Genomic DNA, 27,282 nt, shown 5'->3' with positions numbered 1-27,282 from the left:
AGCAGCGGCGGGCATACCACACAGCCTCTCAAATTGGTGTTGTTCTCGTATGTATAAGCCGAGTTCGTGTACACCCACATGTTAGAAAATCTACCGACAGCATCGAAAGTCGGACTACCAGATGAAACGGGTCGAGTAAAAACATACTGTTCAAGTCATCCCACAGACTGATAAAAAGTTTTTGGTCCCAGCCATCGTCCACCTGCATCCAAACTCATATTCATTGCACCCCTACTGCTTCCTGTCATTACGCACGATCCTGGCTCGACTTGCGTTTCCGCATCTCCGAGTTCAAGTCCTGCGTCATCTCCGTGAACGGCTCCGCCCTGTCCGCCTGTCCAATGATCTCCACGGGCACGCCGTCCGACAGGCTCGCCTTTCGCGCCCTGCCCTGCCCGCGGAAGTGCAGCCCGTCCAAGTCCGCGCTATGCTCCCCGGTCGCATTGGCGGTCGGCGACGTGGGCGTGAAGCCGAGCGCGTGCGTGTTCGCGGCGCTCGACGTGCGGCGCAGGCGCGTGATGTCCGCGTACGAGCTCCGTTGGCTGCGCGGATTCGACGCGAGCGTGCTCCCCTCCGCCGAAGGCACGATGAGGTTGTCATAGTCCGGCTCGTCCTCTTCGTCGGACAAGTCGGGCGTCGCGGAGCGGCTGATCTCCTGGCTACGCGTGCCTCCGCCGGCCCATGCGCTCGTCCCGCGGTTTGCACTGCGACTCCAGCCGAACAGGCGTTCGTCAAGCCAAGTCTGGGGAGATGTCCGGTCAGTAGGGCGGCGGTAGGAGAATAGAAAGACAGCGCACCATAGGATGTGAGAGGAGATTGCCTTGGGCGTCCACACCACCCGTGGCGCTCTTTCGCCGCCAGATGCCGGGCTGACCGGACGATGGGGGAGCGGTCGCGGATGGTACGAGAATGCGCATCTGTGCGCCATCAGTAATATGCGGGCTGACGAACGCAAAATTACGCATACCTGGTCGAAGTCCTCGAAGACCTTCGGCCCAAACTCGTTAATTACCTCCGCAAGTTCGTTCGCGACGTCCTCTCTCATCCGCTTGAGCTTTCCGAGCGAGCGCTGTTGACCCGGGAACAGGGCAACAACCAGTGGTCGCAATGACCTTTGAGACGGGCTTCGTCAGAAGCGTCCGAGTGGGCCAAGGAATATACATACTTCAGAACGTCCATACCAGCTTCACCAAACTTGAGCGCGGCGTATCCTACCATTGGCAGTATCATCAGGATGATGAAGGGCGTCCAGATCCTCCACTTCAGAGGGGCGCCCGCCTTGGTCGCGACCACCGCCGCAAGTATGGCGTAGAATGAATACAGAACTGGCGTGACGCCGAGAGCGACGAGAATCTTCCATGTCGCCAACACGTCGCGACCGGCGATCTTGACTTGGGACGCTGCAAGGGCCTCTGATCCACTCGCGAGTGAGCGATATCCTTATATTTGCGAGCGTAATTGCCCACCTTTAGCTTTATTCCGCGAGATGATGGACGCAGTGACGAAAATAGGACCGTTGAGAATAACTCCAGGGAGTGCAAGCCCAGCCCAGACGGTCAACAGGATAAGACGATACGAGAGCAGACCGAAGGTCTTCCACCCTGCCTTCTGTGCCTTCGGAACCTGTACAGGAATGCCCATGAGGGATCCATATTCAGAGCAACGAGAGTTATACCGACCTGGTGATCCCGCAGACCCAAATCTCGGAGGAGACGGTTGTACTTCAGCACATCCTCGCGCAGCTTCTGTACTTTTGGCTCATCTTTGAAGTGAAGGTAACCCTGGAGGAAGCGTTTGTTCAACTCCACAACCTGGCCCAGTGTCAAGTGCTGCCCCGGTGTTTTATACAGTCGCCGGGCGGCTTGGATGAGCTGCGCGGCCTCCGTTAGCGCGAGTTACGTGCATACATGACTAGAACTGACCATGAGTGTGTCATAATCTGGTGCCCTCAACGTAACTGTCTTGAGCGCGTCGTAAATCACGTCCAAAAACTTGCCAACCGCCTCCCGCTTCTTCTCCCCGCCCTGCTTGAACATCTCGACGAATTCTGGCGGAACATCGAGCGGGGACCCGAACTCAATGACCGCCCGAGACCTGAAGCGATGCGCATGGAAGTAAGACAAGCCGACCGGTACAATCTTGACTCGCACGTCAGGGTTGTTCGCCATTGCCCCCAACGCCATGAGAGACACGCCGGCTTTCAGGGGGAGGAGGTCCGTCCGGTCGTGGCTGCCGCCTATGAAACGTGAGCCGTTGGGGATTGGGGCGCGCGTGATTTATGCCTACCTTCCGGGAAGATGCAGATGGCGCCCCCGTCCGTGAGGCTCTGGTACACATGCTGGTACATTTGGTGCTGGTCGACGAACGGGAGACACTGAAAAGAGAAGCCGTTCTTCCCGGACGCCTGGAGCTCCTTGGTCCGCTCTCGCAACCGCGCGGTCCCGGAGAACTCTTTCCGAATTCTCAGTTGCGTATCTGAGATGATTTCCACAACTTCGGCGACGTTGGAGCCTACGCTTTTAGGCAGCAGGATCTGCATCCTGGGCTTGAACTCGGTCGTGAAGCGAGTGCCGTGTCCGATAATCAAGCAGGGGTCCTCTTCGGATATTGTGATTTCACCGGTGCCCGCCTTCGCATCATCAGCGGCGCGCACCACGGGGACTGCACAAGGGGTCAGAACCACAAAGGAGCACAGCATTAAGTGTACTCACTACTCGCCATGAGCCCAGCGAAGAACCCTATGAACTTCCTCTTCATACTCTTCGCGGCAATCAGGGAGCGCACATGACGGTGTGTTTCCCGGTGCACCTGCTGGTACAGGAGCAGCGGGTCGAGGAACTGAATAGGACGCGGGGTCAGCACCTTCGGCATCCTCCCTCGTGTAGCTTGCTCACCTGGTTATTGTGCGGTGCGGCAACGAATATGACGGGGCCCTCGCGGGGAATGTTGAACGCGCCCCGGGGTCGGATTTCGCGGAAGAAGATATTGGTGACAATGCGCCAGAAGACCAGCGCGGTGTCATAGACGAGGTCGGAAGGCTCGCTGCTATGTACAGTCTTCATGCCGACACAGCCAGTCTGGAGAAGTCGTAGAGCGGGAGGAGAGGGCGGGCGGGGTCGTGGCCGCAGCGGAAGAAGACGTAGGGGCACTAATTACCGGGCGCCTGTGGCGCGCGCGGGGTTGTATGTCGTCAATCATGTGTCGCGTCCTCCCACCGAGTCTCCCTTCCCCAGGTCTCACACGCTCCAGCCCGCGTCTCGCCAGCGTCGCGTACAAGTCCGTCTCGATTATACCTAGATTATCTTGTCTACAGTAGAAAAAGCGGATGCGATGCTTGGTATACACATGCGTAGATACAGCCAGAATGATCAATAATCCCGTGTCCCCAACCCGGTCTCTCAGCCGTCCCGGAGCGCCGTAAACACCGACGGCGAACGCCCCTGCGACGACCCGTTGCTCGTCGTACTCGACCGGTACTGGAAGATATCGTGCAGCCTCGATAGCTTTTCTTGCTGCGGAGGTGGAAGGTCGGAAATGCTTGACCGAGGCGGAGAGCGGGGCGACGTTTCCGCCCGTCCGCTCATAGACTCCGGTGGGGATGTCGGCGTTCCAGGTGGAAGCATGTCGCGATCTAGATGTCCATGTGCTGTGAGCGGCGGACGCCGTCAATTGAGCGGAGAGACGTACTGCTCGATATACTCATACTCCGCTCGTGCCCATTAGATTCCAGACCTGGATAAATTGTGAGTGGACGCAATGAGCGGGGATTGAGAGGCGACGTACGCGAGAGAGTCTGGGCGACGGCAACGTTGCGTTCCTCGTCTTCCGCCGCGCGACTCGCAAGGGCGCGCGTGATGTACTTGCGGAACGCGGGCCCAGTAGACTCTAGAATCTTATCCACTCGCGGCTTCTTGTGGGGGTACGCCTTGAGGTAGTGATGAAGCTCGGTGATACCCTCTTTGTGCATGGCCCCGGTAGTCTCGCTGGAGATATGGTCAATGATGACGTTGAGTTGATCGTCGAGGTCTGGTTCCTGCACAGTGTCGGCAGTAGACGAAACGCTCCGACTTCGTGTGTGATTCGAGGACGATGCACGGTGCGGATCGGATGTAACCGAACGTGAGGACGCGGTCTCTTGAGGTGAAATTGGACGGCTGAGTGTGGAGGTAGGTCGCCTCGGCTCCTCGCGTATGACGTCGGAGTTGCGGAGAGGAACTTCGGCGGCAGTCTTGTTCGAGGAATTGAGGATGCGGTACACGTAAGGATAGACAATGGTGGCAGAAGGATCGTCGAAGGCCGAAGAAAGATGGTCGTACACGTCGTCCCCATAGTGGGCTAAGCAGGTGCATCAGTTTCTAGCACGCCCGATGCACGCGCGCTGCCACTCACCGACTACGTGTTGAATGATAACCTTGATTGTCCTCAGGGGCATGTCTCCACATGGTACCTTGTTCGTCGCGCGAGCACGCCACTCATTTGGCGGAACAGATTGCAGGAAGTGCTCGACCGCCGGGAACAGTTCCACAGGGTCCAGGACACCCTTCTCGAGATCTTGAGGAATGTTTCTCGCCAACTTCCAAACACACTTCAGCACCAACTCCGCAACCTTGGCTTCTTGGGAGTCAACGTTAGTCCCGTTGGCCGGGAACGGCTTGACGATCCTGAGCAAGAGCGCGAACAATGCACTGCACGCGGGTGCTTAGTAATATCCGATGGCGCAAAGAAGAAGACATACCGGAATATGGACATTCTCCTGCCGGTGGCGAACAGTCGCAAGATGATCATGTTGATAAACCGCGAGAGGTCCTTGACCTTGGTATCATGGCTGTTATCCGTTTGGAGAAGGCGCAAAGTTAACTCCTCCAGGAGAGAAGTCAGGATATCGACCGTCAGAGACTCCGCCAGGAAGACATGATCACAGAACGCGTTGAGGGTCTGAATGAGGTGCTTCGCTAGGCGGAAATTCTCGGGGAGCGTGATATCTTCGGGATGCTCGAAGACGTGCGCCATCTGCAACGTGATAGTCTCGATCAGGCCTTCGGTGTGCTCTGCGAGTTCCTGGTAGGCCGGCGAAGATGGCCCCTGCTCGGGGCCTATCTCGAGCACCTTCTGGATCTTCTTCAGGGCGTCGACGCTCCTTACTGCATCATTGCTGAGGATGCTGGATATTGTCACCGTGATGTCCTCGGTCGCGGGATCCTGCCGTTCCTCAGGCTCGTCGTACAAACGGCGGACAAGCCCGCCTTTCTGACCGTTGGTCTGGAAGACATCATCCATGGATGATCGAGATGGGATCGAAGGCGGTGGCAGACCGCTTGCTGTCGCTGTGCTGTTCAGTCGAGATCGTGGAGGGGCCAATCGTGAAGGTAGGAAGGTCTTTGGGCGCGCTGCATTAGTGGGGGAGGTAGGAGTGGGGACGTGTGAGGGACCAGCGATATGGGAACCCCGAGCGGCGGGCGAAGCGGGGCGAGCCAGTTGTGAAGGAGCTGGGGACGATGAGCGCATATGCGAGGGCGAACCAGGACGCGCGAGTCGGGAGGGCGGTGCCAATGCAGGACTCGCTGAGCGGGGAATGCCCCCTGTCAGGCGGGAAACTGGACCTGGTGCAGGAGACCCTGATCGTGGAATGCCGGTGGCTACACGAGATGCATGAGTCGCCATGGGTGCGGGTGCGGAAGCAGGTGCGGTCTCGGTCTTTTCAGCACTAGGTGCACCAGGTACACGACGGAGGCGCTCTTCCAGCTGCGTCTTGTCTTTCGGGGACATATGTCCGACCATTGACCAGATCTTTTCGCCGACAAGTACATATCCCTCGCTTTATAATCCAAGTGAGCTCAAGGAACTCTGGTAAGAGACCATATACAACACTGACCTGAGTACGAGGAGCGCGGACTTCCGCACTGTTGGGTCCTTGTCTGAGATCATGCTTGCAATAACCGGGAAGGCCTTCGCAGGCTCGCAAGCACCGATTCCAAACCGCTTCAGCAAGCTCGCTTGCTCGTCCAAGGTCCCTTGGCGCGTCTTTGCGACCTTCGACGTGCGACTGTGCTCAAGCAAGAGCTGGAAGACACGGCTGTAGGCATAGACCTTAGGTAGCGTTTGGATGATGTGGGAAACCCGCGCGCGGACGGGTTCTCTAGCGTCGCCAAGCTGTCGTTGTATTAGATCAATGCAGCACTTGATGCATAACGAATCTCACCTTGTGAGAGACGGTTGGAATGAAACACATCGCCTCCTGGTCGGAAAGCTGGTAGTCTACACTCTGGTGGAATGCGAGGACGGCGTCGATCACGTCCATACATTTCTGCACGAGATTGGACTGGGGCTCGTGGACTTTGAGAGACACGAACTTCAGGGCAAGGTCGGAATTCGCGATGCATATGGCTTGTTGCCTGTCGTCTCCAGTTTGTGCACTTGTGTAGAAGTCCTGGATCATGGTCAACCCGGAGACATGGTCGTTCACAGCATTGTGGTCGTGGCTGAAGAGGAGTGCCAACAGTTCCCTCGACGCATGTGGCTCCATCTGGTGTTGGAGGAGTTCGGCGAGGTCTTTGCGCGTCGGGCCGCTCTCGATCACCCACCTGTTGGCGTCTTTGGCAAGCCGCAACCGCTTCGTGTCGGCATTCGAGCTAGTGAAGATCATGTTGGCCGAGGGCTCTGGCGCTGCGGGAGCCGCAGGCTTCGACGGCCCACCAGCGCCTGCACCGGGCCTCTTGAGTCCGGGACCACCAAGCTTGCTAGGAAGACGAGAGGTGCCGGCCTCTACTGGCGTTTCAGCCCGTGACTCGGGACGAGAGAGCGTCCCTTGGGGGAGTTTTCGGCGGACACCGGTCAACTTGCTCGCAGGTGCCATCTTCGAAGATGGTTCGGCAGCAGGAGGGGGAGACGGAGCGGAAGGCGCTGGGCTGACGCTGGCTGGGGACGCCTTGGGCGGGGCAGCCTTGGCTTTGGGAGCAGCCGGAGCGGGGGCAGGCTTCGGTGGGGCGGCGGCAGCGCGTGCAGCTTGGATGAGGGGAACGGCGGTGGACTTCGACGCAGGCTTGAGCGTACTGGCTTGGTGCATGACGACGTCGTATCCAACAGACGCAATTAGCGTAGGCAGTAACGCTTGTGCCCCCTTCCTAACGTCTGCGTTCCTATCGTCGAGAGAGACAACTATAGGGGCCGCCCAGCTGTTCAAGTCGAGCCCAGCGGGCGGACCATGCTCCTTGAAGTAGTCGGCCATCCAGGTGAACAAGTTAGCGCGCTGCAGCGGGTTCGTAGATTCTAGGGCGGTGGCGATGCCAGGAATCAGAGGCTCGAAACTTTCGCATGCGTCGAGCATAGCTGTCAGAGCCTGCAATCCTGCGGCACGGATTGGCGCTTTCTGGTCGGCAAGAACAGAGGCGACGGGGGCGACGAAAAAACGCGTATGCCTTTCGAAAGGCTTTCCCATACCAGTAGCAATCCGCGAGACGATATCCAGCGCAAGGCTCTGCACTGCCTTGTTGGTGTCCGTCACGCGAGCCTTCAGGATTTGCTCGATCTCGCCTGAAGATACGGTGAGTTTCGTGAGAAGCGCACTCAGTAGCCAACTCAAGCAAGAGCGTACCCATGGACGGTTTCAACCGTTTGTTTGCGCCCTGATCTAAGATAGCCTGGAGGGTCTCCAGAGCTTCCTTCTTCGACTTCCAAGAATCACTCTTCGCATCCGTGAGGATGGTCGTGCCCTTCAACAAGCTGTCAATCTCTACCCGGGGGAACAAGTCGTCCAGCGGATCTGCACCGGCGGCTGCGCTCGCCTTCCCAGGAGCAGCGCCAGCCGGCACGAAGTTCGCAAGGTCTGCCGATATGCGGGTCGGTTCTGGCGCTGAGTTACCCTCAACCTTCTCGAATTCGCTCAAGATTGTCCCGAGCAGTTGAGGATTTAGGTCCTCTAGAAGGTCCTTGATCGCTGCATAACGCGGTCAGATGGGCACGGCGTAGAGTTGAGAAGAACGACGGACATGATCCGGCAAACAACTTCACTGTCACGAGGGTCTTCGTAGCGCTAGTACGCACTGCAGCGTTCGAGTTCTTCAGTGCCGCCTTCAAGAATTCAATGAGGCTTCGCAGTGATAGCCCGGCGATACCGAACTCTGAGAGTGCCTGTTCCATCCACGTGAGAGCATCCGCCAAGACCTTCGGTGCCTTCTGCTTCGACAGCGGCTCATACGCTGAACAGAGTAAGTTTTTGAAATAAAGCCGGGCGAGTGAATGGAATACTCACTATGACCTAAGACGAACTGTAACGACGTCTTCTCGGCGAATAGCAGGAGGGTCTCGCCGGCGGGCTTCTTGAGCTTCATGTCGCCCAGCTTCTCACTGAGATGAGGCACACAGATAGCAACAGCAGGTCGGCCAAAGGTAGGACACCGATCCGCGAGAATCTGAAGAATACCGTACAGCTTGGCTGAGACCTATAAAGCGGCCCGAGGGGCATGAGGATAGTCCCGAAGCAATCAATGTGTTACATACCTGGAAATTCTTCTCGTTCCATCCCCTCTTCGCCAAGAAGCGTACAACGACTTCGGAATCTAGTTCCGCGGCGGCACCTTCCATCCACCCCGTCATGTCCTCCAGTGCAGCCAAACGCGTTTTCCAGTTCGCGTCGCCGAGCTCAGTGGCATACTTAGCTGGAATGACCTCAGCCGCAAGCGCTTCCGCATCCTCGGGTGTATGCTTGAACTTGACGTTGTCGAGAGCGCCAGGGCCGGGGGCGGCGCCGCCTTTAGCGGGTTTAGCTGCAGCTGCAGCCGCGGCGACAGCAGCAGCAGCTGGAGGTTTCTTGGGGGCGGCCGCAGCCGTGGAAGCACCTCCTTCGGACCCGGCTGCCGCGGGTTTCTTCCCCTTCGAACGCATATCGTCGATACATACCTCGGTCACACGCAAAACATAGCACTCACCATGAGACGTGCGGGAGGCTTCTTCACCGGTTTGTTCTCGGGCGGGAATTCATCCTCATTGGGAACCGCCGGGAGCGCGGTTGTCGGCGGTTGTTTCGCGGGCGGAGGCTTCTTCTTCGCTTGCTCCTTCGAACCAGGAGCAGCCGGTTTGGGCGGGGCGGCGGCTCCCACCTTCGCCTTGACCTTGGCAGTGTCGAAAGCCTCCTTGACCTTGACCTTCCTCATATCTGCTAGGCTGTCCATCAAGGCATTGAGCGGTCGCTCCCCAACCATCTTCATCAAGGTGCCCAAACAAATTGCAGCCTCGGTTCGGGCGCCTTCGAAGGGGTCCTCCAGCAGAGAGGCCAAAGCCTCCGAAAGCGGCTTGATCTGGGGAGTTGGAATCGGAGTGGGCGATGTAGACAGACTTCTGGCGATGAACTTGAGAGTGCCGTCCTTGACCTGCGGGTTTTTGTTGTTGAGCGCGGGAAGTACATCGGGGAGGATATCTGTCAAGGTTGTCTTTGGGATGTGGAAGTCAACACGGCGAAGTAAGGGTGTGGAATGCGAACTCACGGTAACAAAGATCGCGTCTAGGGCGTTGCCGATAGCATCCGTGACGGTCACTTTCCGCTCCTTCAGCCTCTCAAGCATGGGAGGCACAATGCTCTCCCGATATCTTGCGAAAGATCCCATCATGCCTTTAGCCATCCCCTCCAAGCAGCCCGCTGCGACCATAACGCAGTTGATATTCGCATCCTTCTGCACGCAAACTGCCAACGACCGAACGACTTCGCCGAGCTCTGAAGCTTCCTTAATCCGAGGTGAGGCGTTCACGACGTTAAGAAGCTCGTCCAGGGCCTCTTTTCTCTCCTTCCATTTGGAAGACTTGAGCGACGCTGTGAAGTTAGCCGGGAGCTTGGGGACAATGTCCACTTCCTCCGCGAACATCCTTGGATCAGGCGGGGCTTCTGAGTTATCAGAGTTACGTTGAATGTCATGATATCAATCACAATGAACAGAAGACGCACCTTCTTCTGCAGGTGCTGCTTCCTCTGCGTCAATGCCTGCCTCTGCGGCGGCCTCGGCCTCCCTTGCACCAGCTCTGGTCATTCGTTCGGGCTTAAGACTTCCCCGCCCCTTCCCCTCCTTCTCCAACCCCTCGAAAGCCTCCTTCAGCTCTTTGACTTGGAGAGGCTTGAGGTCCGCTAGCCACGACTCGATGCCGGGCCCAATGTACTGATAGAGAACATAGGTGAGCTGCGTTCCTTCAGCGCGGACGGTCTTGTCAGAATGCGCGAAGATCTTGGGAAGGGCCTTCAAAGCCAATGCTGGTGGCGCTATCGTCGTTCCGAATTGCCTGTACATGCGCGAACAAATCACGCGGTAAATTACTGCGCAAGAGGGCGCGAACAAGGAACTTGCCTGACAATCTCCTTGATGGCAGCGACACATCCCGCTACAGTCTTGGGCTGCTTCGCGCCCAATCCCGGCAGGATACTGTCCTATATGGAAAGGATAGGTTCAGAGCAGACACCACGAGGACCAATGCACATACCACAACGCCAGCCGCGCTATTCTCCACCTCTACATATTGCAATGACAGCTCCAGTGCTTGCGCTTTGGTTCCGGCGCGCGAGGAACCGAAGCACTTCTCTACCAGCGCCGGCATGACCACTTCTCGCGTGCGAGCAGCATTCTCCCCAGCGAACTTCACGAGGGCGACCAGACACTCGAGTCCTTTCTCCTGCGCGACTGCATTAGCATCGAGAGCGATCTTCTTGAGGGTGTCGGGATGGTTGATATACGGCTTGAAGGCGGGATCGGAGTCGGACGCAGTGGTTTGGAATGTCTTCACGAGAGCCTCGTACGCATGAACGCGTGCCTTCCAGTTTTTGTGGGCGAGCCTGTCCGCGATAGGAATAGCATTGAAGTCCTCTTCCGGCGGCGCGCCGTCCGCCATAGCGAGGGTGAAGTAGCAAAGATCGGGTGGTAGAGTACCAAGTTACAGTAGGCCTTAGGGTTGGGTTCACCCGCGTTTAACGAAACGCGTGCGCGACGCCGGCGTCTTAAATTGATCCTCCGCGACCCCGCTCAAACTCAGATGCCTGCATCCTCGAGCGCCACTCCAATTCTAACGTCGCGGTGCGAACTTCAGGCCTCCTTCATTGACCTCTTTCGTCTCTGCCACCACAATGCGCTCTCTGGAAACATCTGCTCAGCGAAAGTCCCTCGACCATGATATCAAGCTAGCACGCTGCTACTCTAAAGCTTACGCATCTTATGCTGCTACGGACGGGCGATACGTACTGCTGGCTTCGCGAATCGCAAAAGGACGAGCTCGGGCGTTCACCTGTCTTTCTCTCTGACACACCTTCTGGCGGGCCGACGGACACTCGACACCATGCAGGCACCGAGGATGTGGCAGTCCCTTAGCCGTCTTCATCTGATAAGATTTTGACTCGCCGTGTCGCCTCCCGAAAGGGCTACCCTTCTCAGACTCACGCAGATCGCGTCGCCTTCCCTGAAGATGCAGCTGCAGCGGTCTAGCCTGGTGAGTTATTAAGCCTTACCCGAGTCGTTGTGGATGCTTGTGACCTCCCAGCAAGGCGCCATCGCAGTCTATCGACGCCCAGTCTCCGCTACCCTGGTCCCCTGCTGCCCCTTCGATGCGTCCGGAGGCGGGCTCGTCAATGTGCGGCCCCTGCCACCAGCTCACCTGTGGCCCCGTCCCCACGTGCAGGCGCGCAGATCCCCGCTGTGTCGTAACTCTGCGCTTCTTCGAACCCACCTATCCGCTGCTCTCCTTTCTGCCAATGAGCGGCCCTCCCCCTCGGCGCACGCAATTCATCGGGATGCTCAAGGAACTGGCAAACTGCACTGGTCCCAGCTCACTTCCCGCTCCTCGTGTCTGTCGCGCGGTGTTCATTCCGCCCTGCGCCCTGCGCGTCCAGGGCGACGGCCGCCTCGGACGCTGAGCCAACCGCTCTTGGCGAGGGAAACCCTATGACCATGTTCAGGCGTTTGCCTCGTTGCACGCTGCGTGTCGTGTCGCGGGGCAGGCGGGCGCAGATGCCAATCTGGGACGATCGCCCCTATGAAGATCAGGTCAATTTCGGTAAGCTCGTAGCCATATTCGTAGCAGTCCCGCAGCGCGTACTAGTAGCGGGAGGTGCTGTTTCAGGCTGCTGTGCAAAGGCTCGCGCGCAGCTCTCGGTCCCGAAGCTTGTTTCCTAGTAACGATGTTGTGCGTTGTGTATTACTGTGAATGCAATGACTTCATCGCGAATTCCCTCTCGCTTCTGCCGGATCCACAAGCAGTAGCACTCTGCGCCGCGAAGTGTGAAAATATTGTGAAGTGGAATGCCGCCACAGGCGCAAAACGGTCGACGTTTCGGAGAAGCTATGGACATGGTAAGGTGTACATGTGGGTGCGATTACGAACTATACTATGGTGGTGGCCTAACTATGATGCATGAGGAGGTGAAATGCTGGAATACATACTGTATGTGCAGGGAAGAGGAGGCAGTGCGACGAGAGGACATTACGGCGGGACAAACAGCAAGGGGACGAATACGTAGCGAGCGGACCGTAGCCTAATATGCGACTATGACGGCAGTATTCTATCTGACAGCGATGGTAAGTGGGTGTGGGACGACAAGGAGCAATATGCGACGAGCAGCGAAGGCGAAGGGATTATGGACTGTACCGGACATTAAACATGAGTACCATGCGGGGCAACAGGATCGAATAAGATAGAGTCCGACGACGAGGGCCCGGCCCCGGCGACCTCTGACGGGTTCATGGACGGGGCCCCCGTGCTTCACGGGCATTTTGGGACGTGGGGGGAGGGGGCGATCGTGGGAGCGCCTCATGCCCGCTCGAGCTTGAACGCGACACGGGCGTCGCTGGCGGCGCGGAAGAGCTGCCGGTAGTGGGAAGAGCCGAAGACCTCGACGAGCGCGGTTTCGTGGCTCGACACCCACTCGACTGGTGGCAGCCCGCGAATTGTCCGCACCATGCCCCCGGCTTCCTGCTCCTCCTTGATGAGCACGACCATGCCAGTGAGGAGACACTGGAGTAGGTGGAGGAGGTCCGCGACCGCCGGGACGGTATGCCGGAGTCCGGGGAAGAGCGCGCTGTGGAAGACCATCTCCCACTGGACGCGTCGCTCGCGCGAGAAGAAGGAAGAGGCGTTGATGGGGATCTGCAGGCGCATGTTTGGGCTGCGCGGGAGGCCTCTTGCGGAGCGGTAGGGGGTGGGGCATTCGATGTCGAAGAGCAGTCGTGCGTCGAGCGGGGCGACGTCGCGCCAGCCGTGCTCTGTGACCAGGTTGGACCGGATGGAGAGCAACCAACGTCGCGCCCTGGCATAGTTCGTACCTAGGGCCTCCGCGGTCGTCAGAGGAATGCCTGTCCTCTTCGCCCACTCGTCCATGGTGGCGATCTCGTTACTGAAAAACAGCTGTGGCGGCGGGCTCGTGACAGCGGGCATCTTGGGTAGTCGGTTCGCCGGATGCGGGTGGTGGTGGAAGGTGTCGCGGGGAGGACGCACGGGCGGAGAACGACGGTGGAAGACTGTGTACATTGGGGAACGAAAAAGTCGGACATGGGCTGAGAGATATATGGACAGAGAACTCACCCCGGAAATGGCGAAGAGAAACGCGCTGCCTCCAGCAGTTTGAAGTGTGGATCAGGAAGCCGTGTGCCCGAACGAAAACACGTTGGGCACAGCGGATATAGGGGGCGAAGGCGGAGGGGGTATGTCAGAGGGAGGGGGTGGAGGAGAAAAACATAATGTCGCGTCGGGCCTTTTGAAGGGCGGGCGTTGCGCCGAGGCAACTGAAATTGGACCTAGCGATCGCAACGGGCAGCGGCCCCCATAGGGTTTGCGCGACATTCCGACGCGGCAAAGACACGAAACGTGTTTCGATGAGCAAAGCCTGCGCTTTTTGGGCATTTCGCCGCACACTTTCGCCCAAATCCCCGTCTTCCCACCCACGCCCGCGGCCCAGCCCGCCGGCCCTGCGTCCTTTTCTCCCGCCCCTGCCCCTTCCGGCACAATCCTCCTGCCCCATCCGGCCGCTCTCCGTCCAAATCACCCCGCGCGACCGCGTGGATACCCGCCGCCCGCCAGATCGCCGACTCAAACTAATTTCCCGCCGCGGCGGCAACCATGTCGCCCTGGACCGACGCCGACGGCGCGCGGCGCTCTCTCCTCGCGCCCGCACACACCGTGCGAGGCAGAGGACGAGCGTGCGCAGCTGCATTCCTCCACTGACGTCCGGCGTGATATATGATCTGTGGGCGCACTTCGTGTTTTCCACGCCGCTGCAGGGCGGACGCGGCGTGGCCGACGCCCACAGATAGCCCGAGTTTAGCCCTGGAAGACCGCGCTGGACTGCGTGGATGCGGTCATGGACAGCACCGTCGGCCCAGGTCCCGCCGCCCCAACGTTCGCGCCCCTTGACGACCGATTGCGTCGTGGGTGCGGTTGGGTGCGGTCCCCGCGGTCGCTGTTGTGACGCTCCGGGTAACAAGGCCCCGCCTGCCACCGCCCGCCCTGGGTAAACTCTAACGTCATCATCCTGCTTCAATGATTTCAATCTTCCGGCCGAGATCCTTGTATTTCGTTGCGTTGTAGCGCTGTACGCTTGTTTTACACCACTCGCACCACACGGTCTGTAACTGCGCGATCCGTCGGCGTCAAGCCCGGACCTCCCCGTTGATCGTACTACGTTGTGGATGGCGCGTAGAAAAATACCACACCGCGACTGACCGAATGGTGACGCACGATGGGACCAGGCTTTTCCCATTGCAGACGAATTCAATTGAATAGAACGCCCAGCCTAGCCTTCTGAGTTCCAAGCCTCGAAAATTGTTGGCGTCGCAACTGTGGACAATGTCCATTCCGGTCGCGGGCCCTGAGCCCATCGAGATCACCCTAACCATCTTCCCGAAATGGGTCTAGAGTGTGTCTGATAGTCACGGACAAAGGTGTCTTACTAGCGTGGCAGCGGGACACGGAGTGGAATGGCTGCCAATAACGCACCTGTAATTCCGTTTCTTGGACAACTCTGCGTCCTCCGAATAAGAGAACCTTACCGGATGTATCGGAGCTGCCACATGCGTGCGTGGTAGTTCTCAGGGGTTGTCACAGGGGGGGATCGCATCGTGAGATCAAACGAGGGAACGAAAAATGCCTTCGGAAGAGAGCACGCAGAGATGCGACCGGAGTCCGAGCAAGGTGGATTTCTCCGAGACCATTCAAGCCACGGGCAACCCCACAATATTGAGGCGTACATACTAGCGCTGTGACTGCGGTGTCCTCGGTGTTGCAGACGCCACCCAGTGCAGCGAATTCAGAGATGTGCTGCATGCGTCCGGGATCCCGAGGCGGATAGCACCACGAGACGGAAAGGGAAGGAGTGGTTCATGCTGTGGATGCACGAAATTGAAGGGCCCGACGCGATCGATCGAGATCAGGATGCAATGCCTGGAACATGTGACCGCGTCTCGTCGCGCTCTCCACGTGCGAGCCGAGTCAGAGCCGCGGCACTTTGCAGCTCCTTCGCTTCTCTCCACCACCTCCTCAGCCACAATCCGTTACCGTGCTCTCACCCTCATCTCCGTGCACGGCGAAAACATATCTGGCTGTAAAAAAAAACACGCTAGCACTATGGCGACGGACCTGGCCCAAGGCGGCCCCTTTGATATCTACGCCACTTTCAAGGAATTTCTGCAGGACGATCAAGTGTGCATCTCACGCGCTCTAGCTAGGCCTCGTTCGGGTGGCTTACTACCGTGAAAGATCTCACCTCCGCTAGCCGCGATACTATCATTAGCGGAAGCGATCGTCAAGTCAAATGGTGCGTGCAATGTCCCTTGCAGCCCGCTTCTCGGCACCGATGTCGGCAGTTTGAAGCCGGAACGATGTTCGAGCTCGTCCAAGCATTGAACGACGGCGCCGAGGAACTGAAGCGGAGGTCTCCCAACCCCATCAGTCTGAATGCTGGCTGCGAACTGTTCATCGCTTTCGTCACTCTATTCCCGCACGAGTCCGACGTGAGTGTTCTCTTCGGACCACGCGTCGCCGTCCCTGCTGATAGTTGGCGCGCCACGGGAAGAACTTTGCGGAGTTGAAGAAGGAGCTGGAGCAGCAAGGGCGGAAATATGCAGCGGAGGCACTTGCCTTTCGTGACAAGATTGCCGAGCTGGCCCTCGGCTTCATCAAGGACGACTCCGTCGTGAGTACGATGTGCGCAGCGACGCGCGCCACGCAAGTGCTGATCGATTGATATGAACAGATTCTCACACACTCGCATTCGCGCGTCGTGTTGCGGGCACTGCTCCATGCTCACAAGACGAAGCGCATATCCGTATATGTCACGGAATCGCGGCCTCGAGGACTTGGGTAAGGCCGGACCTTTTGTGCTCGTCTGACTAGCGTCCTGAACATCCCCGCTTCCTAATCCAGCCTGAGAACCTACGAAGCACTAACGGCCGCAGGAATTCCTTGCACCGTGGTCCTTGACTCCGCCGTGGCATATGTCATGGACCAGGTCGACTTTGTCCTCGTTGGGTCAGAGGCCGTCGTGGAGAGCGGCGGCCTCGTCAACTACGTGGGCAGTAACCAGATGGCCATCATCGCAAAAGCGGCGAACAAGCCGTTCTATGCACTAGCAGAAAGGTGAGACGCCGAGCACACATGATGTAATGCGGTTCCTGATCCTTCCGTCGTTCTCCCTCAGCTTCAAGTTCCACCGACTTTTCCCACTATCGCAATACGATCTTCCTACCCACAACCCAAACATCCTATCGTTCGCGACTCCGCCGTCGACTGCGCAGTCAGCTGGACAGGGCAGTGCAAGTGCGACCGCCGCGCCTGTGGCCTCTACCAAAGACTCGGGGAACCTGGGAAGGTCATCGCCGCCCGCGGAACGAGCGATGACTCAAGAGCAGATAGCGAGGAACCCGGGCGTTGACTATACACGGTGGGTCCAGAGATGCGCCCAAGAAGCCGTTCCTGGCATTCTAACGCCCTTTGTGCAGGCCGGACTTGATTTCGCTCGTTTTCTCAGACGTGGGGATCCTCACGCCCGAGGGCGTCAGCCAGTATCTGGTTGGGATGTTCGCCGGATGATGTACAGTATATCCGACATTGGGACGAGATCCCGATTGAGTTTGCGATAAACTTCGTGAGCCCAATCATGGGATAACGAATACAGTATTTCTCCGACCACGTGTGCGATCGTGCTGCTCGCGAGTCGCAGCTCCGACGACTGCTTCCGGAGACGGCCAATGGACGACCTCCGGCTGTAACTACAGACTGTGGCCATTGTCTGCCTAAACGGTACACTCGTCCATGAGTCGCCCAGCGCGGTGCGTCCCAGCCTCGTTTTCAATCTGTGGCACCCCGTCCGCCGCGCACCTGCGTCGGCTCGACGGGAACGCACAGGCCGTGTCCGGGCGTGCGGTATCGATACCATCTTGATTGTCCGCCCAGCTCGTCCTCCGCGCGGTGGCAACCTGTACGGAGCAGCTGCAAGGTCAGGACAACACCGCTTGACGTACGAATGCTGTCTGTGGGCTTCCTGGAGAGATCTGCTGTGGCAGAATTGGGCCTTCGACCACTAGCACACGGCTTCGAGGCTGAGATCCGCCTGATTGCTGCTGCACCAAATTGGGCATGATCGGGTTCTATACTGTCCGGTGAGTGGGAGTTCCTGTCGCGAGGCGCCGCGGGCTGACTGCCAGCTATCGCGTTCATCGGCGCCGTCGCGCATTCGGTCTATCGTCACTATTTTGCCAAAAAACGAGTTCTCTGCCCGTTTAACGTTTTAGCTTTAGCGTGCTGCGGGCAAAACCCATGATTCTGCCCCCTAGCGGAGATTTTTCCGTCGAGGCTTGCAACAAACACCGATCGGCTGCCCGTCTGCGCGCCCACCTGCCCTGCTTTGTTGGCCCCCTGGCGCTCCTCCGGGCTCGTCCTCATGTTTCTCTCGACTCCGACCACCTTCATCTCGATATGTCCCAGCAGAAAGGGCATTGCGCAATCGAGCGGGGCGGGCCGATAGGCTGATGTTATCGTCTCTCCGTCGTGTTTGGGAATACTTTCCTGCCTAGGAGTCGTGAAGACCGTATTCCGGATCTTTCAGTGCTCGTCCGCCAGAGTATAAATTGGCCGCCGCGCGTTCGCTATCCGACACTGCCCAAGCACTCTCCCCTCCTCCGCCCTGTACATACCCCTCTCCTCCCGCCCCCAACCCGGCCACCAGCATGTGCCATTGGCGTCGGTACGTCGGCTTCCGCCCACTGTGCTCGGCGGAGGCGCCTCACACCGCCGCTCCCGCCACAGCGTCCGTAACAACTACAAACGCTGCGGTCACTACGTCGACCTGGTTCGTCCGTTCTCGTCCCCGCCACCGCCCCGTCCTAACCACGCATTTTTAGCCCGACGAGATGGTGCGCCGCCCTGGCTGCTTACTTGCCTGTAGATCTCAATTCAGTCGGCACATCGGCGCTTAGATTCAATGCGAAGATCGTTTCTGCAAGTTCAGTACCTCGCATCCCAGGAACTGTGTCCCGCCCCGCTGCACGGAGACTTGCTGGCAATAGTGCGTCAGCTGGCTGGCCACATCGGACTTGAGCTGATGTCTCCCGCTCCCGCTCTTCTTCCCATCAGCCGCCAATTCCCCCAGCAGTATAGTGAGTCCCCCCGGGGATGCCGTACAGTTGTGGCCAATCGCTCACCATCTGCCGCAGACCCCGTCATAGACACCTTCTGCCCCGTCTGCGTTCAGATGGGCCGCTCCTAGAGAATAGATTTCGAATCCCGCGTACGACACTGTAGTTCTATCTAAGTTCCAAGTTCCCTCCGATTGTTCCATCCTTCTCCACGATGCTCTCCTAATTACTGTACTGCACCCACTCTTCTGCTCTATCGTACCCGTCGCCATGCTGTTCTTGGATAGGAAATCGAGTCCTCCCGATCGTTCACGATTGTGTGCGTGTGTCCGAATCAGCGGCATTGCGCCGAAGCGTCATGGGGAGATCCGCCACAACGCGAGGGCCGTCCTGCACGCCGCTCGCAAACACCTTCTGGAAGGGAGGCGCTGAGTCTACCGCCGCGAATAGCCGTAGATGCCTCTTCGGGTTAGCGATACTGAACTCGCCGTGTATAGCCTCCGGGACGGGCCACTGCAATCGAGCCGTGGAACAAACTCCGAAGCGGGATTGGCGCGAGGCCAGAGCACGGACGATCTCGCGGACGACGCGGGGCGACGATGAGCGCCGCCAGGCCGTGGCTCTGAGCGCCGTGTGCTCGCTCGATTTTGCAAGAACCTCGGTAGTTTGAGTCATCCGCACCGCCGTCCGCTCGCCGTCCTCGGGCTGGCACAAAGGCTTAGCAGTCAGATAACGCGGACTTCATCAGCGGGTGAAATGAACGCACTCACAGACTTGCACTCAATATCAGAAACACGTGTGTCCATAGCCCCCAGGACGTCGGCTCAGAAGCCACGGTTCTCCCAGCGCTCGCCGCTTACACTGAGAATAGACCTTGCCCCTGACGAGCATCCTGTCCCGCGACGTCCACGACGTGGTCAGTCGACCAGCCGCAATTTTTACAGACGCACGTCCGGAGAGCACAGCGGCTGTAAGCCAGCCCGCGCCACGGTCGTTCGAGCACCTCGAGTGCCCGACCGAGGCAGGCCGTCCTTCTTGCCTTATCGCCGTCTGGTTCGAAAACTCCCACCGCGCGGACATCCTGAGGCATCGCAGGCATATGTAGGTCATCTTTCCATCCGCGAAGCTCGAGGCGATCTGGCATTCCGGCAGCGAGCAGGCAGAGGAAGTCCCAGGCGCCAGAAAAGATTCCGCGCGCATAGTCAGATGACGAGATAGATAACGCGAGCAGCTACGGAACGCGGACCTGTGTGCGGCGCGAAGAGCGGTATCAATGGAAGGTTGGGCGGATGGAGCATGTCGCCCAGTCATCAGATCATAGGCGTGTGCAATATCACGAGCCGGATCGAGTATACCGTCTTAAATGGAAAGCATTAAACCGTGTCGCCCTGGTCGAGCCTGATGAGTTGAGACCGTATTCCGGCCGGGCGCGCAGTGCAGAAGGCTTCAGTGGGTACAGGCGCATGATGTAGCGGTTCGAACGGCTTACCGATTACGCATTCCCGGGACAGACGCGAAGACGCAGCGCTCCTAGCGTGCGTTTCTGCCGCAACGATTGCGGATGTCATCATAGGAACCTGGCCGGCCGGGATACGCGCGCCGCCCGTACACAGTACATGCATTGTCTGCGGCGCCATCGATTGCGTTGGTGAGATGCTCCGAGCGATGGACGACGTCGCGAACCAACAGCTGTGACCGTTCATAGTCCTGGGGCGTACATGCCGCATGCAGCGCGAATTTTTGCGAACCGCTATGGAGGGTCGTCGACGCGTTCCCACCAGGCTGCCGCCAAGGCGTGGCGACCGCTCATCCCGCGGAGCGTGTTCTCGCAATCTGCGCGGGCAGCTGACGCGGCCACTCGCCATACACCTATTCTGGCGGATATGTGGGCGATAGCTGGGGCTTGTTGGCGGGCAGCGCGGGTCGGCGCCGCGGAAAGTTTGGGTGGTTGCTAAACAAGGAAGAGCAAGTTCGTGCGCGACGCCGGACGCGGGCGGCACGTGAGTCATCGACGCTGAGATCCTCCTCCGCCCCTGAACGCGAACCCTGATCATCCTCTCTCTCTTTGGTCGCGCTTGCACTCCGTCGAACTGTGGCCGACGCGCACGACGCACGCAACATGGCCTTTATGTCTTACCGCGCAGCTGATGGCGCGCGCAAGGACGTCTACGCAGAATTGCCGCTCATCAACGTAAGTCTGCCTCTTACTTCATGTTCCTGCTTCTCTGAGCGCAGAGCCAGAACGAACGGTTGAAATTCGACAGCACAACGCCGTTCATCCCTGATTACGTCAAGCGCAATGTCACTGGTTCCACAAACCCCGCGCACGCATACGCGAGTCGTGTCGAAGGTCGCCAGATCCTCCTCGACAACCCCGCGCGGGAGAGCAAAGCCAAGAAGGCGCGCGAAGAACAGCGCGCGAAACGAGTGTCTGAGCGTGCCCGCAGGGCAGCTGGGGTGATCAGCAAGAAGGAGGGACAACAAAAGGGGCTATGGAGGTTGCGGAAGGAGGAAACCAAGTACGGAATTTCGGACTTCCAGCCGTGTGTTCACGTACTGACGGAGTTCAAGATACCAATTGTTCCTACCGCTGCACTCCCTCTGGTTGGGCTACATGTCGGAACTGCTCTCTTTGTCGGTACAACCTGCGACAATTCCCGAAAATGCGGCTGCGGCAATGCCCAGCGCCGCTGGGATGCACTCAAAACTCCTCAAGGCAGACTTCCACGGTGCCGTGCTGACCGGTATGTACCTGCTTCGAAATACACTCCGACGCCTTCGTTATCTCCCCGGTAGTTCGGCAGAGCAAGAATCCGTGTCTGGTCGGACTCTCCGGGATCGTTGTTCATGAAACAGAAAACGCGTTCAAGATGATCACCCAGAAGGATCAGCTCAAGCGTCCGTGGCCCCTTTCTTTTTGCTCCGAGACGCCGTCAAGTCTGACGCCGTTCTACCAGTGATTCCTAAGCAGAACAGTATTTTTGCGTTCGCCGTCCCATTATACGCCACATCGCTGCACGCCACGCCGCTGCACGCCACGCCTGCACTGCCTTCGCCGTCGTCATCGACGCCGCAACCGCCTCGCACGGTACTCGACATGCCCCACATCGAGTTCGAGCTCTACGGGAACCACTTCTGCTTCCGCGCCGCGGAACGTGCTGGCCGAAAGTTCAAACACAAAGAGACGATAGAACTTTGATTCCGAGGGCACCGCAGGCCCGCCACTCTCTATCTTCCCGCAGCCCAACCACCGGGCCCCGTCCCCCCGTAGCGCACGACCGCACTCTGTACCCGTAATGTACACAATGGAATAATATGTATGATATGTACAACATCCGACTACACGATAGCACGATGATCAACACGATACGCCCACCCTCTCCGATTGCAAGCTCCGCGCGTCCATCAGACACGACAAGGCGGGAAGTGCATCCCCTCATGGAGCGGGCTCCGACACCGGCTTCCACGCGCCCGCGGCTGGTTTCCCCGGGGTGCTTCCCCCCTGCGAGGGAGTGGCACCCTGGCTGATAGCGTGCTCCGGTGTCACCGCGTTCACAGGCGCGGTCGCCGCAGCGGCAACGTGCGCGAACGGCTTATACAGAGCTTCTCGGTGTGCGCAGCTGTGCGGTGGCGGAATCTTATAAAGTTCGCGCCGCTGTCAGAACGGAAGAGCGGGACGGGTAGCGGTGGGAGACGCACCGAAGCCACAGCAGACAGGAACTCGCACGCGCCCTGCAGGTCCTGCGCGCCGTAGTACTCGAGCAGCACGCCGAGTGCGTCTGGCGGGCGGGAACGCGTTAGCGTCAGCATGGGGGAAGGGGGACACGGGGAGAGAGGCGCACCTGCGACAGACGCGAGCTCGGTCTCGTTGAAGCCAAAGTGCTCGATCGCGCGGCGGGAGGTGCCGGCCCACGGCGACTTGTGGGATGGGGGTGTGGGAAGGGAAGCGGACGGGGCGGGGGACGCGATCCGGTCGTCCAATGACGACGACTGGGGCCCCTCAAGTGCGCGCTCGGCAAGCACGTAGCAAGCAGCCGCTATAATTCGTGTCGGATAAAGCAGGCATAGCGGCGTGCGGTAGCTGCGAAGTGAGGGCGCGGGTCAGCCTGGGGGCGGGTATCGGGAAGACGCGCTGGTGCGCAGCTCACGAGTCGTTCGCGATGGACCACGCGCACTCCTCGATGTGCGTACTATTGGGGCAGGCGTCGAAGAGGTCGACGAGGTCGGCTTGCGGACTGTCCACCACGAAGTCGAAACAAAGGCCCTCCAACAGGACCTCCTCAGTCAGCAGGATGCTGGTCTGGCACTCCTCGACTTCCTGTAGTCAGGTGAGCGAGCGCATCTACAATAAGCCGACCCGCACTTACTTTGCTGTCGTCTTTGATCTTCGAAATGTCGATGTGGGAGACTTTGGAGCAAACGACCTTCGCGACGTCGCGCAGCTTGCGGCCGCACTCTTCGGTCTTGGTGGCCAGGAATATGCAAGAGGCGGCGACGTCCTAAGCACGTAATAAGCCTAAGCGTCGAACGTGCGTGGCTACCCTCTGACCTGTCGGTGATAATCCTCCATGGAGTACCGCATGTAGAAGCGGTGGAACCAGGTCGCCGCCGTGTACATTGCGGAAGACGGCCTGTCAATGATACTTTAGCCACAGCTCCGCGCAGAAGCGCGAAGGAACGCACAAGCCGAGGGATACACCGAGTCTGTAGAGGAACTCTACGCCTCTACTACGGTCGTACAGTTCTTTCTCTAGAGGGATGTTGGATGTGGCCCTGCTTGGGGTGTTGTGTAGCGCGGAGAGCGGAAACATCCACTGCGAACTTGTTGTCGCGGCGAGGTTGGTGGCGCCCATGACTAGTGCACTGACAAATTGACTACGTATCTCGCATATTAGTGCTCTCCTCAAACATGCAGAGGTATTCACGGTCAATAATCCTACCTAAACGTGACTGAGTCGTTGAGGATGCTGGTGGTTTGTGGTTCAGTAGAAAGACGCGCTACCGATCACGACGCGCGCCCATGCGAAATAAGCGCCAAGGAAACTCCCGGGCGTCAGGGTAGTGAACTACGAGAGCGAGTGCGATTGCAATATTATGTACGACAGGCTGACACAGCATATGGACCCAACAAGCATCACGGACAGCAATATACAAAGCATAAACAAGCAGAAAACTGTTATGGAAAACAAGGAGCAGGAACGGCGATCGTCGGCTGTTTTGGACGCTAGTGGCAGCTCCACCCCGAGGCCGGGCGGTCTGCTGGTGGCTGCTGGCCCTGGTGCGACTAGTTGCGCTAGTACGCCCCACCATAGTTGTAGTCCAAGCGCATCTCCGCGAGCGCCGCGGTCACAAACGCGCCGTGTCTCGCCGGGGCTTGGGCCTGGTCGACCACCGTCGACACCGAGTTGTTCGTCGTAAGCGACGACACGCCCGACGGCGCTTCCGATGGGGGTGCGGGCGGCGCGCCGTTCAGCGCATGCGGGTGCTGGCCGGCCGCAGCTCCCTGCATCCAGTCTGCGATCAGATTCGCGTTGTTGGCCTGGCGCGCGCCTGCGGGAGGGGCGGCGTTGTGGAGCATGTCGGGCAGGAGCTCGAACATGACCGTATCTGCATCTGCCTCGTCGTCGGATTCGCCGTCGGAGGCAACCCCAGAATGGGAATGGGTCCGCGCTGAGCACGAAGTGAGTCAGTCACAGCGTATGAGCGGCGGAGAGAGGGCCGACTGACCGCCACTGCTAGCCTGCCAGCTGCTCTCGGATACGTCGATATCCACACTGTCGTCATGGACTGGGATTGAGATATACTCCAACGCGTCGACGGGTTCGGGCACCTACGTGGGTGGACCGTGGGTGAGAACCATATTGAAGACGCTGCGCTGAACGCAAAAAACGGTACCGGCCACGGTCATGGCTTCAGCGCGAGCGCGAGCAACTTGGCGCGCTCGTCCAGCCGCTTCCGCGTCCGGCATATTGAACGGAATGTGCAGGGGTGTTGAATGCCATAGTTTGCGTATTCGCCACTGACCTCTGGGATGGCCCATGCGCCTTGTTGGGGTAGCTGCGAGGCGACGGCAGAGGTGAACCAGAAGAATAGGCATTGCAGGACAGTAGGCTCTTTGGAGTCGAACGGGATGATCTGGGACGTGAACGCGCGCGTACGTCCTGACAAAATGTCAGGCTATGCTCAAGACATAGAAGGTCGGGGCACTTGCCTGGGGAGAACGCTCCAAACACCCAGCCCCAGTACGTCGTCAGCACGAACCAGTGCGAACGCTTTTGGGTGCACAGGTCCCATATCTGTGCGCGCGTGAGCACTCGCTGTAGCGGGCACAGCAGTCTGTGTGCAGCCTACCTTTCCCCACAGCCTCTCGTAGCTCTTCAATTTCTTTTGTGAGGTTGGTGCTGGAAACTGTCTCGCCTCGTGAGTGATGCGGAGTCACTGCAGAGAAAAGGTGACCTACCGTTGGGCAACCGACGAACGCCTCCATGTCAGCTTGAGTGAGGATCCACGGCGGCTGGACGAAGACCATCACAGACTCGGACCATGTATCGAGCGCCTCAGTGATTGTGTTTTCGTCTCGGCCCCAATACGCCCATCGGATCAGTCCTTTATCGTGGCCGTCGTTTCCACCTTCTTGCACTATGTAGTCTATCGTGTCGGGGTGGACCAGATGCATCATATGGTTGACAGTAGCGAGCGGGTATTCCATGACCCATCTCAACACTCTGGAACAAGCATGTAAGCATGGCAAAAGCAAGAATCAATGTGTCAACACGACCCACTTGTCGACATCCGACGGTTTCCCAATCGGCATGGGGGTGTTTATCTGGAAGCCTTGGGAGGCTATAGTGATGCCGCCACCGTTTTCGCTATCGAAGTCTGCGTCGCCCGTCCTCACCGAAGGCAATCTAGTCAAGCAAACTAAACAGCGGCGATCAGCAAACGTACGCCACAACGAAGAGGGGCACACGTACAATCTAGCGCGGTCTCTGCGAAGACGCTGATGTTGTAGATGAAGTCGAGACGCCTATATGGCTCGTGTTCAACGTTCAGTCTGTTTCGGTGTCCTCTGTCAGGTGGCGTTGGTGGCGGGGGCACAGCCGGGCTGAGCTCCATCTTGGGGAGCACGGCTAAGTGAGCATATCGCCGAAGATCAAGGTGAGCTAGGGTTCCCCAGAATGAGGGGATCGGGACGTTGGGCTTGTGGAAGTGGCGGTAGGGGAGGTTGAAGGTCTCCTCGAACGCGGCAGAGATCCAGTTAGGTCCAGACATGGTGGCGGAGGGTGGTAGGGACACGACATGGCGCAGGCGAGTCGGATTTTATGACTGCCACAAGCGAACAGGGTCCAGGAAGCGTGCGCCGACCTTAGCAACGAACCGAAGTCCGCAACAAAAGCTTGTGTTGCTACAACAAGGCGTCGCTGCCACGAGACCGATGTGGCACAACACACAAATGGATGGGAGTGGGAGAGAACAAGGCGCGCCTCCTCGGGCGCGCACTTAGCGCGGGCCAGCCGCGACCCTGCGCCAGACGCGAGCGGTCATGTCCACGGCTCGTCACGGTCACGCAGCGTGCGCGTGGGACGAGTCCAAGTCGGCAGTTGGAGGCCGACTCGGAGGAGGCTAGACGTCTGCACTGCTATAGACGGTCGACAAGGGGTGCAGCGCATGCACGATAAGCTCAACTCGGACAGAGATGCGCTCGCAGCAGCGTGGTGGCGTTAGGGTTTGGTGGGCATAAACATCATGTTACGAATACATATTAAGACAACACATAGCCAGAGAATAAGTGTTACAACAGTGTCCGTGTGATGCATTATCGAGCGCCAGCGCCGATCATACCATACGCGCCGCCAGCCGCACCCCGTACTCGAGGTGCCCAGTTCGCATGTCGTGGGGTCGTGGATGTCGTGGAAAGAAGTTGGGTGTGGCCCGGGAGGCCGTGCGGCCTCGAGGGGGGAGGCGCATCATGAGCATCGGAGAGCCCCTCGACCCCCGTCCCCGCGCATGATGCAATCCGCGCACAGGCTCTCGTGGATCCTGATCGGGTTCCGCTGCGGCGGCTGCATCATCCGCATGCACGAAGTCGACCTGCAGCCTGCGATATCATCCATCAGTCCACGCTCGGCAGCGAGATCGGGCGGCGGGGAGACTCACCGACGGGGTGCGCGTGGTTGCGGCTGAACAGGCAGTTCGGGCGGAGGCAGTCTTGTTGGCGCGTCGACATCGGGATGAAGTGCTGGCACGTCAGGTGCAGCTTGCCGTCAATTACCTAAAGCTCGAACGTCAGCGACAGTCTGTAGAACACCGGCCGTAGAATTCACGTTGTGGCACATCTCGAAAAGTACTGTGGAAGGTGTGGGGTTTGAGTTGGCTTGGAGAAGGGGAAGACGGCTTGGATGGAGACCAGGACCGTCGGGCGGGTGGGCTATAAGTACTGGAAAGTGTCCATCACTTGACTGGAGGCGAGGCAACGCATGGCCCTAATCCGGTTGCATGTTGGCCGCGTTCTCGCAGAATGCGGGTGGACCTGCAAGGCGAGGCTTGGGGCCCCTCGCTCATGCCATATGCAAGTCAAGCCACATAGCTGTTGCGGGGCGGCGCCTGTGGAAAGTCGATCAAAAATTGCTGAATAATGTATAGACGATGTCGTCGGTAGGCCGCAGGAAGCTGGACCCTGCCCGGCGTGCGG

The 27,282-nt window shown here is 58.7% G+C and overlaps 10 protein-coding genes across 10 annotated transcripts; 3 read left to right on the top strand and 7 right to left on the bottom strand.

The window, feature by feature from the left end:
- Positions 1–23: 23 nt before the first annotated feature.
- On the bottom strand, positions 24–3,096 carry TRAVEDRAFT_145914 (glycerol-3-phosphate O-acyltransferase). The gene is made up of 10 exons (XM_008038603.1): positions 2,895–3,096; positions 2,712–2,838; positions 2,287–2,661; positions 1,923–2,236; positions 1,680–1,871; positions 1,467–1,623; positions 1,166–1,412; positions 968–1,112; positions 798–917; positions 24–742 (listed from the first exon to the last, which is right to left on the bottom strand). The coding sequence occupies exons 1-10, from the start codon at positions 3,060–3,062 to the stop codon at positions 248–250; spliced, it is 2,340 nt and encodes a 779-aa protein (XP_008036794.1). The 5' UTR covers positions 3,063–3,096; the 3' UTR covers positions 24–247.
- Positions 3,097–3,317: 221 nt separating this feature from the next.
- TRAVEDRAFT_70857 (ARM repeat-containing protein) lies at positions 3,318–10,866 on the bottom strand (the record flags this gene model as incomplete). The annotated part of the gene is made up of 16 exons (XM_008038602.1): positions 3,318–3,631; positions 3,688–3,732; positions 3,784–4,335; positions 4,390–4,685; positions 4,736–5,815; positions 5,873–6,150; positions 6,200–7,530; positions 7,592–7,933; positions 7,986–8,195; positions 8,249–8,438; positions 8,497–8,868; positions 8,925–9,425; positions 9,480–9,874; positions 9,935–10,263; positions 10,329–10,408; positions 10,462–10,866. The coding sequence occupies 16 exons, from the start codon at positions 10,864–10,866 to the stop codon at positions 3,399–3,401; spliced, it is 6,639 nt and encodes a 2,212-aa protein (XP_008036793.1). The 3' UTR covers positions 3,318–3,398.
- Positions 10,867–12,774: 1,908 nt separating this feature from the next.
- Positions 12,775–13,398, bottom strand: TRAVEDRAFT_120474 (uncharacterized protein; the record flags this gene model as incomplete). Its single annotated transcript, XM_008038601.1, has 1 exon — positions 12,775–13,398. One exon carries the CDS (start codon positions 13,396–13,398, stop codon positions 12,775–12,777), a length of 624 nt encoding a protein of 207 aa, XP_008036792.1.
- A 2,077-nt stretch (positions 13,399–15,475) lies between these two features.
- On the top strand, positions 15,476–17,139 carry TRAVEDRAFT_145904 (IF-2B-domain-containing protein). Its single transcript, XM_008038600.1, has 8 exons — positions 15,476–15,657; positions 15,715–15,772; positions 15,829–15,968; positions 16,031–16,150; positions 16,211–16,317; positions 16,381–16,593; positions 16,655–16,897; positions 16,956–17,139. The coding sequence occupies exons 1-8, from the start codon at positions 15,583–15,585 to the stop codon at positions 17,044–17,046; spliced, it is 1,047 nt and encodes a 348-aa protein (XP_008036791.1). The 5' UTR covers positions 15,476–15,582; the 3' UTR covers positions 17,047–17,139.
- An 800-nt stretch (positions 17,140–17,939) lies between these two features.
- On the top strand, positions 17,940–18,888 carry TRAVEDRAFT_70854 (uncharacterized protein). The gene is made up of 6 exons (XM_008038599.1): positions 17,940–18,199; positions 18,262–18,304; positions 18,357–18,368; positions 18,432–18,520; positions 18,589–18,611; positions 18,669–18,888. Exons 1-6 carry the CDS (start codon positions 18,183–18,185, stop codon positions 18,719–18,721), a joined length of 237 nt encoding a protein of 78 aa, XP_008036790.1. The 5' UTR covers positions 17,940–18,182; the 3' UTR covers positions 18,722–18,888.
- A 1,821-nt stretch (positions 18,889–20,709) lies between these two features.
- On the top strand, positions 20,710–21,789 carry TRAVEDRAFT_36153 (RNase P/MRP p29 subunit; the record flags this gene model as incomplete). The annotated part of the gene is made up of 5 exons (XM_008038011.1): positions 20,710–20,781; positions 20,832–21,109; positions 21,162–21,334; positions 21,387–21,488; positions 21,548–21,789. 5 exons carry the CDS (start codon positions 20,710–20,712, stop codon positions 21,787–21,789), a joined length of 867 nt encoding a protein of 288 aa, XP_008036202.1.
- Positions 21,790–22,026: 237 nt separating this feature from the next.
- On the bottom strand, positions 22,027–23,565 carry TRAVEDRAFT_165303 (cyclin-like protein; the record flags this gene model as incomplete). Its single annotated transcript, XM_008038598.1, has 8 exons — positions 23,531–23,565; positions 23,274–23,465; positions 23,140–23,221; positions 22,958–23,089; positions 22,739–22,908; positions 22,433–22,671; positions 22,290–22,369; positions 22,027–22,227 (listed from the first exon to the last, which is right to left on the bottom strand). The coding sequence occupies exons 2-8, from the start codon at positions 23,441–23,443 to the stop codon at positions 22,027–22,029; spliced, it is 1,074 nt and encodes a 357-aa protein (XP_008036789.1). The 5' UTR covers positions 23,444–23,465; positions 23,531–23,565.
- An 86-nt stretch (positions 23,566–23,651) lies between these two features.
- Positions 23,652–24,548, bottom strand: TRAVEDRAFT_57718 (uncharacterized protein). Its single transcript, XM_008038276.1, has 3 exons — positions 24,425–24,548; positions 24,318–24,364; positions 23,652–24,260 (listed from the first exon to the last, which is right to left on the bottom strand). Exons 1-3 carry the CDS (start codon positions 24,496–24,498, stop codon positions 23,884–23,886), a joined length of 498 nt encoding a protein of 165 aa, XP_008036467.1. The 5' UTR covers positions 24,499–24,548; the 3' UTR covers positions 23,652–23,883.
- A 66-nt stretch (positions 24,549–24,614) lies between these two features.
- Positions 24,615–26,037, bottom strand: TRAVEDRAFT_70851 (uncharacterized protein; the record flags this gene model as incomplete). Its single annotated transcript, XM_008038597.1, has 6 exons — positions 25,565–26,037; positions 25,373–25,511; positions 25,051–25,315; positions 24,942–24,998; positions 24,824–24,886; positions 24,615–24,767 (listed from the first exon to the last, which is right to left on the bottom strand). Coding segments are annotated over exons 1-6 (975 nt in total), but the record flags the coding sequence as incomplete, so codon positions are not given.
- A 520-nt stretch (positions 26,038–26,557) lies between these two features.
- TRAVEDRAFT_120265 (uncharacterized protein) lies at positions 26,558–26,862 on the bottom strand (the record flags this gene model as incomplete). The annotated part of the gene is made up of 2 exons (XM_008038596.1): positions 26,558–26,688; positions 26,748–26,862. Coding segments are annotated over 2 exons (246 nt in total), but the record flags the coding sequence as incomplete, so codon positions are not given.
- Between the last annotated feature and the right edge of the window lie 420 nt (positions 26,863–27,282).

Source organism: Trametes versicolor (assembly GCF_000271585.1).
Source record: "Trametes versicolor FP-101664 SS1 unplaced genomic scaffold TRAVEscaffold_4, whole genome shotgun sequence".
Taxonomy (NCBI): Eukaryota; Fungi; Basidiomycota; class Agaricomycetes; order Polyporales; family Polyporaceae; genus Trametes; species Trametes versicolor.
The sequence above is the reverse complement of the archived record's forward strand: the minus strand, read 5'-3'. Positions and strand labels throughout refer to the sequence as shown.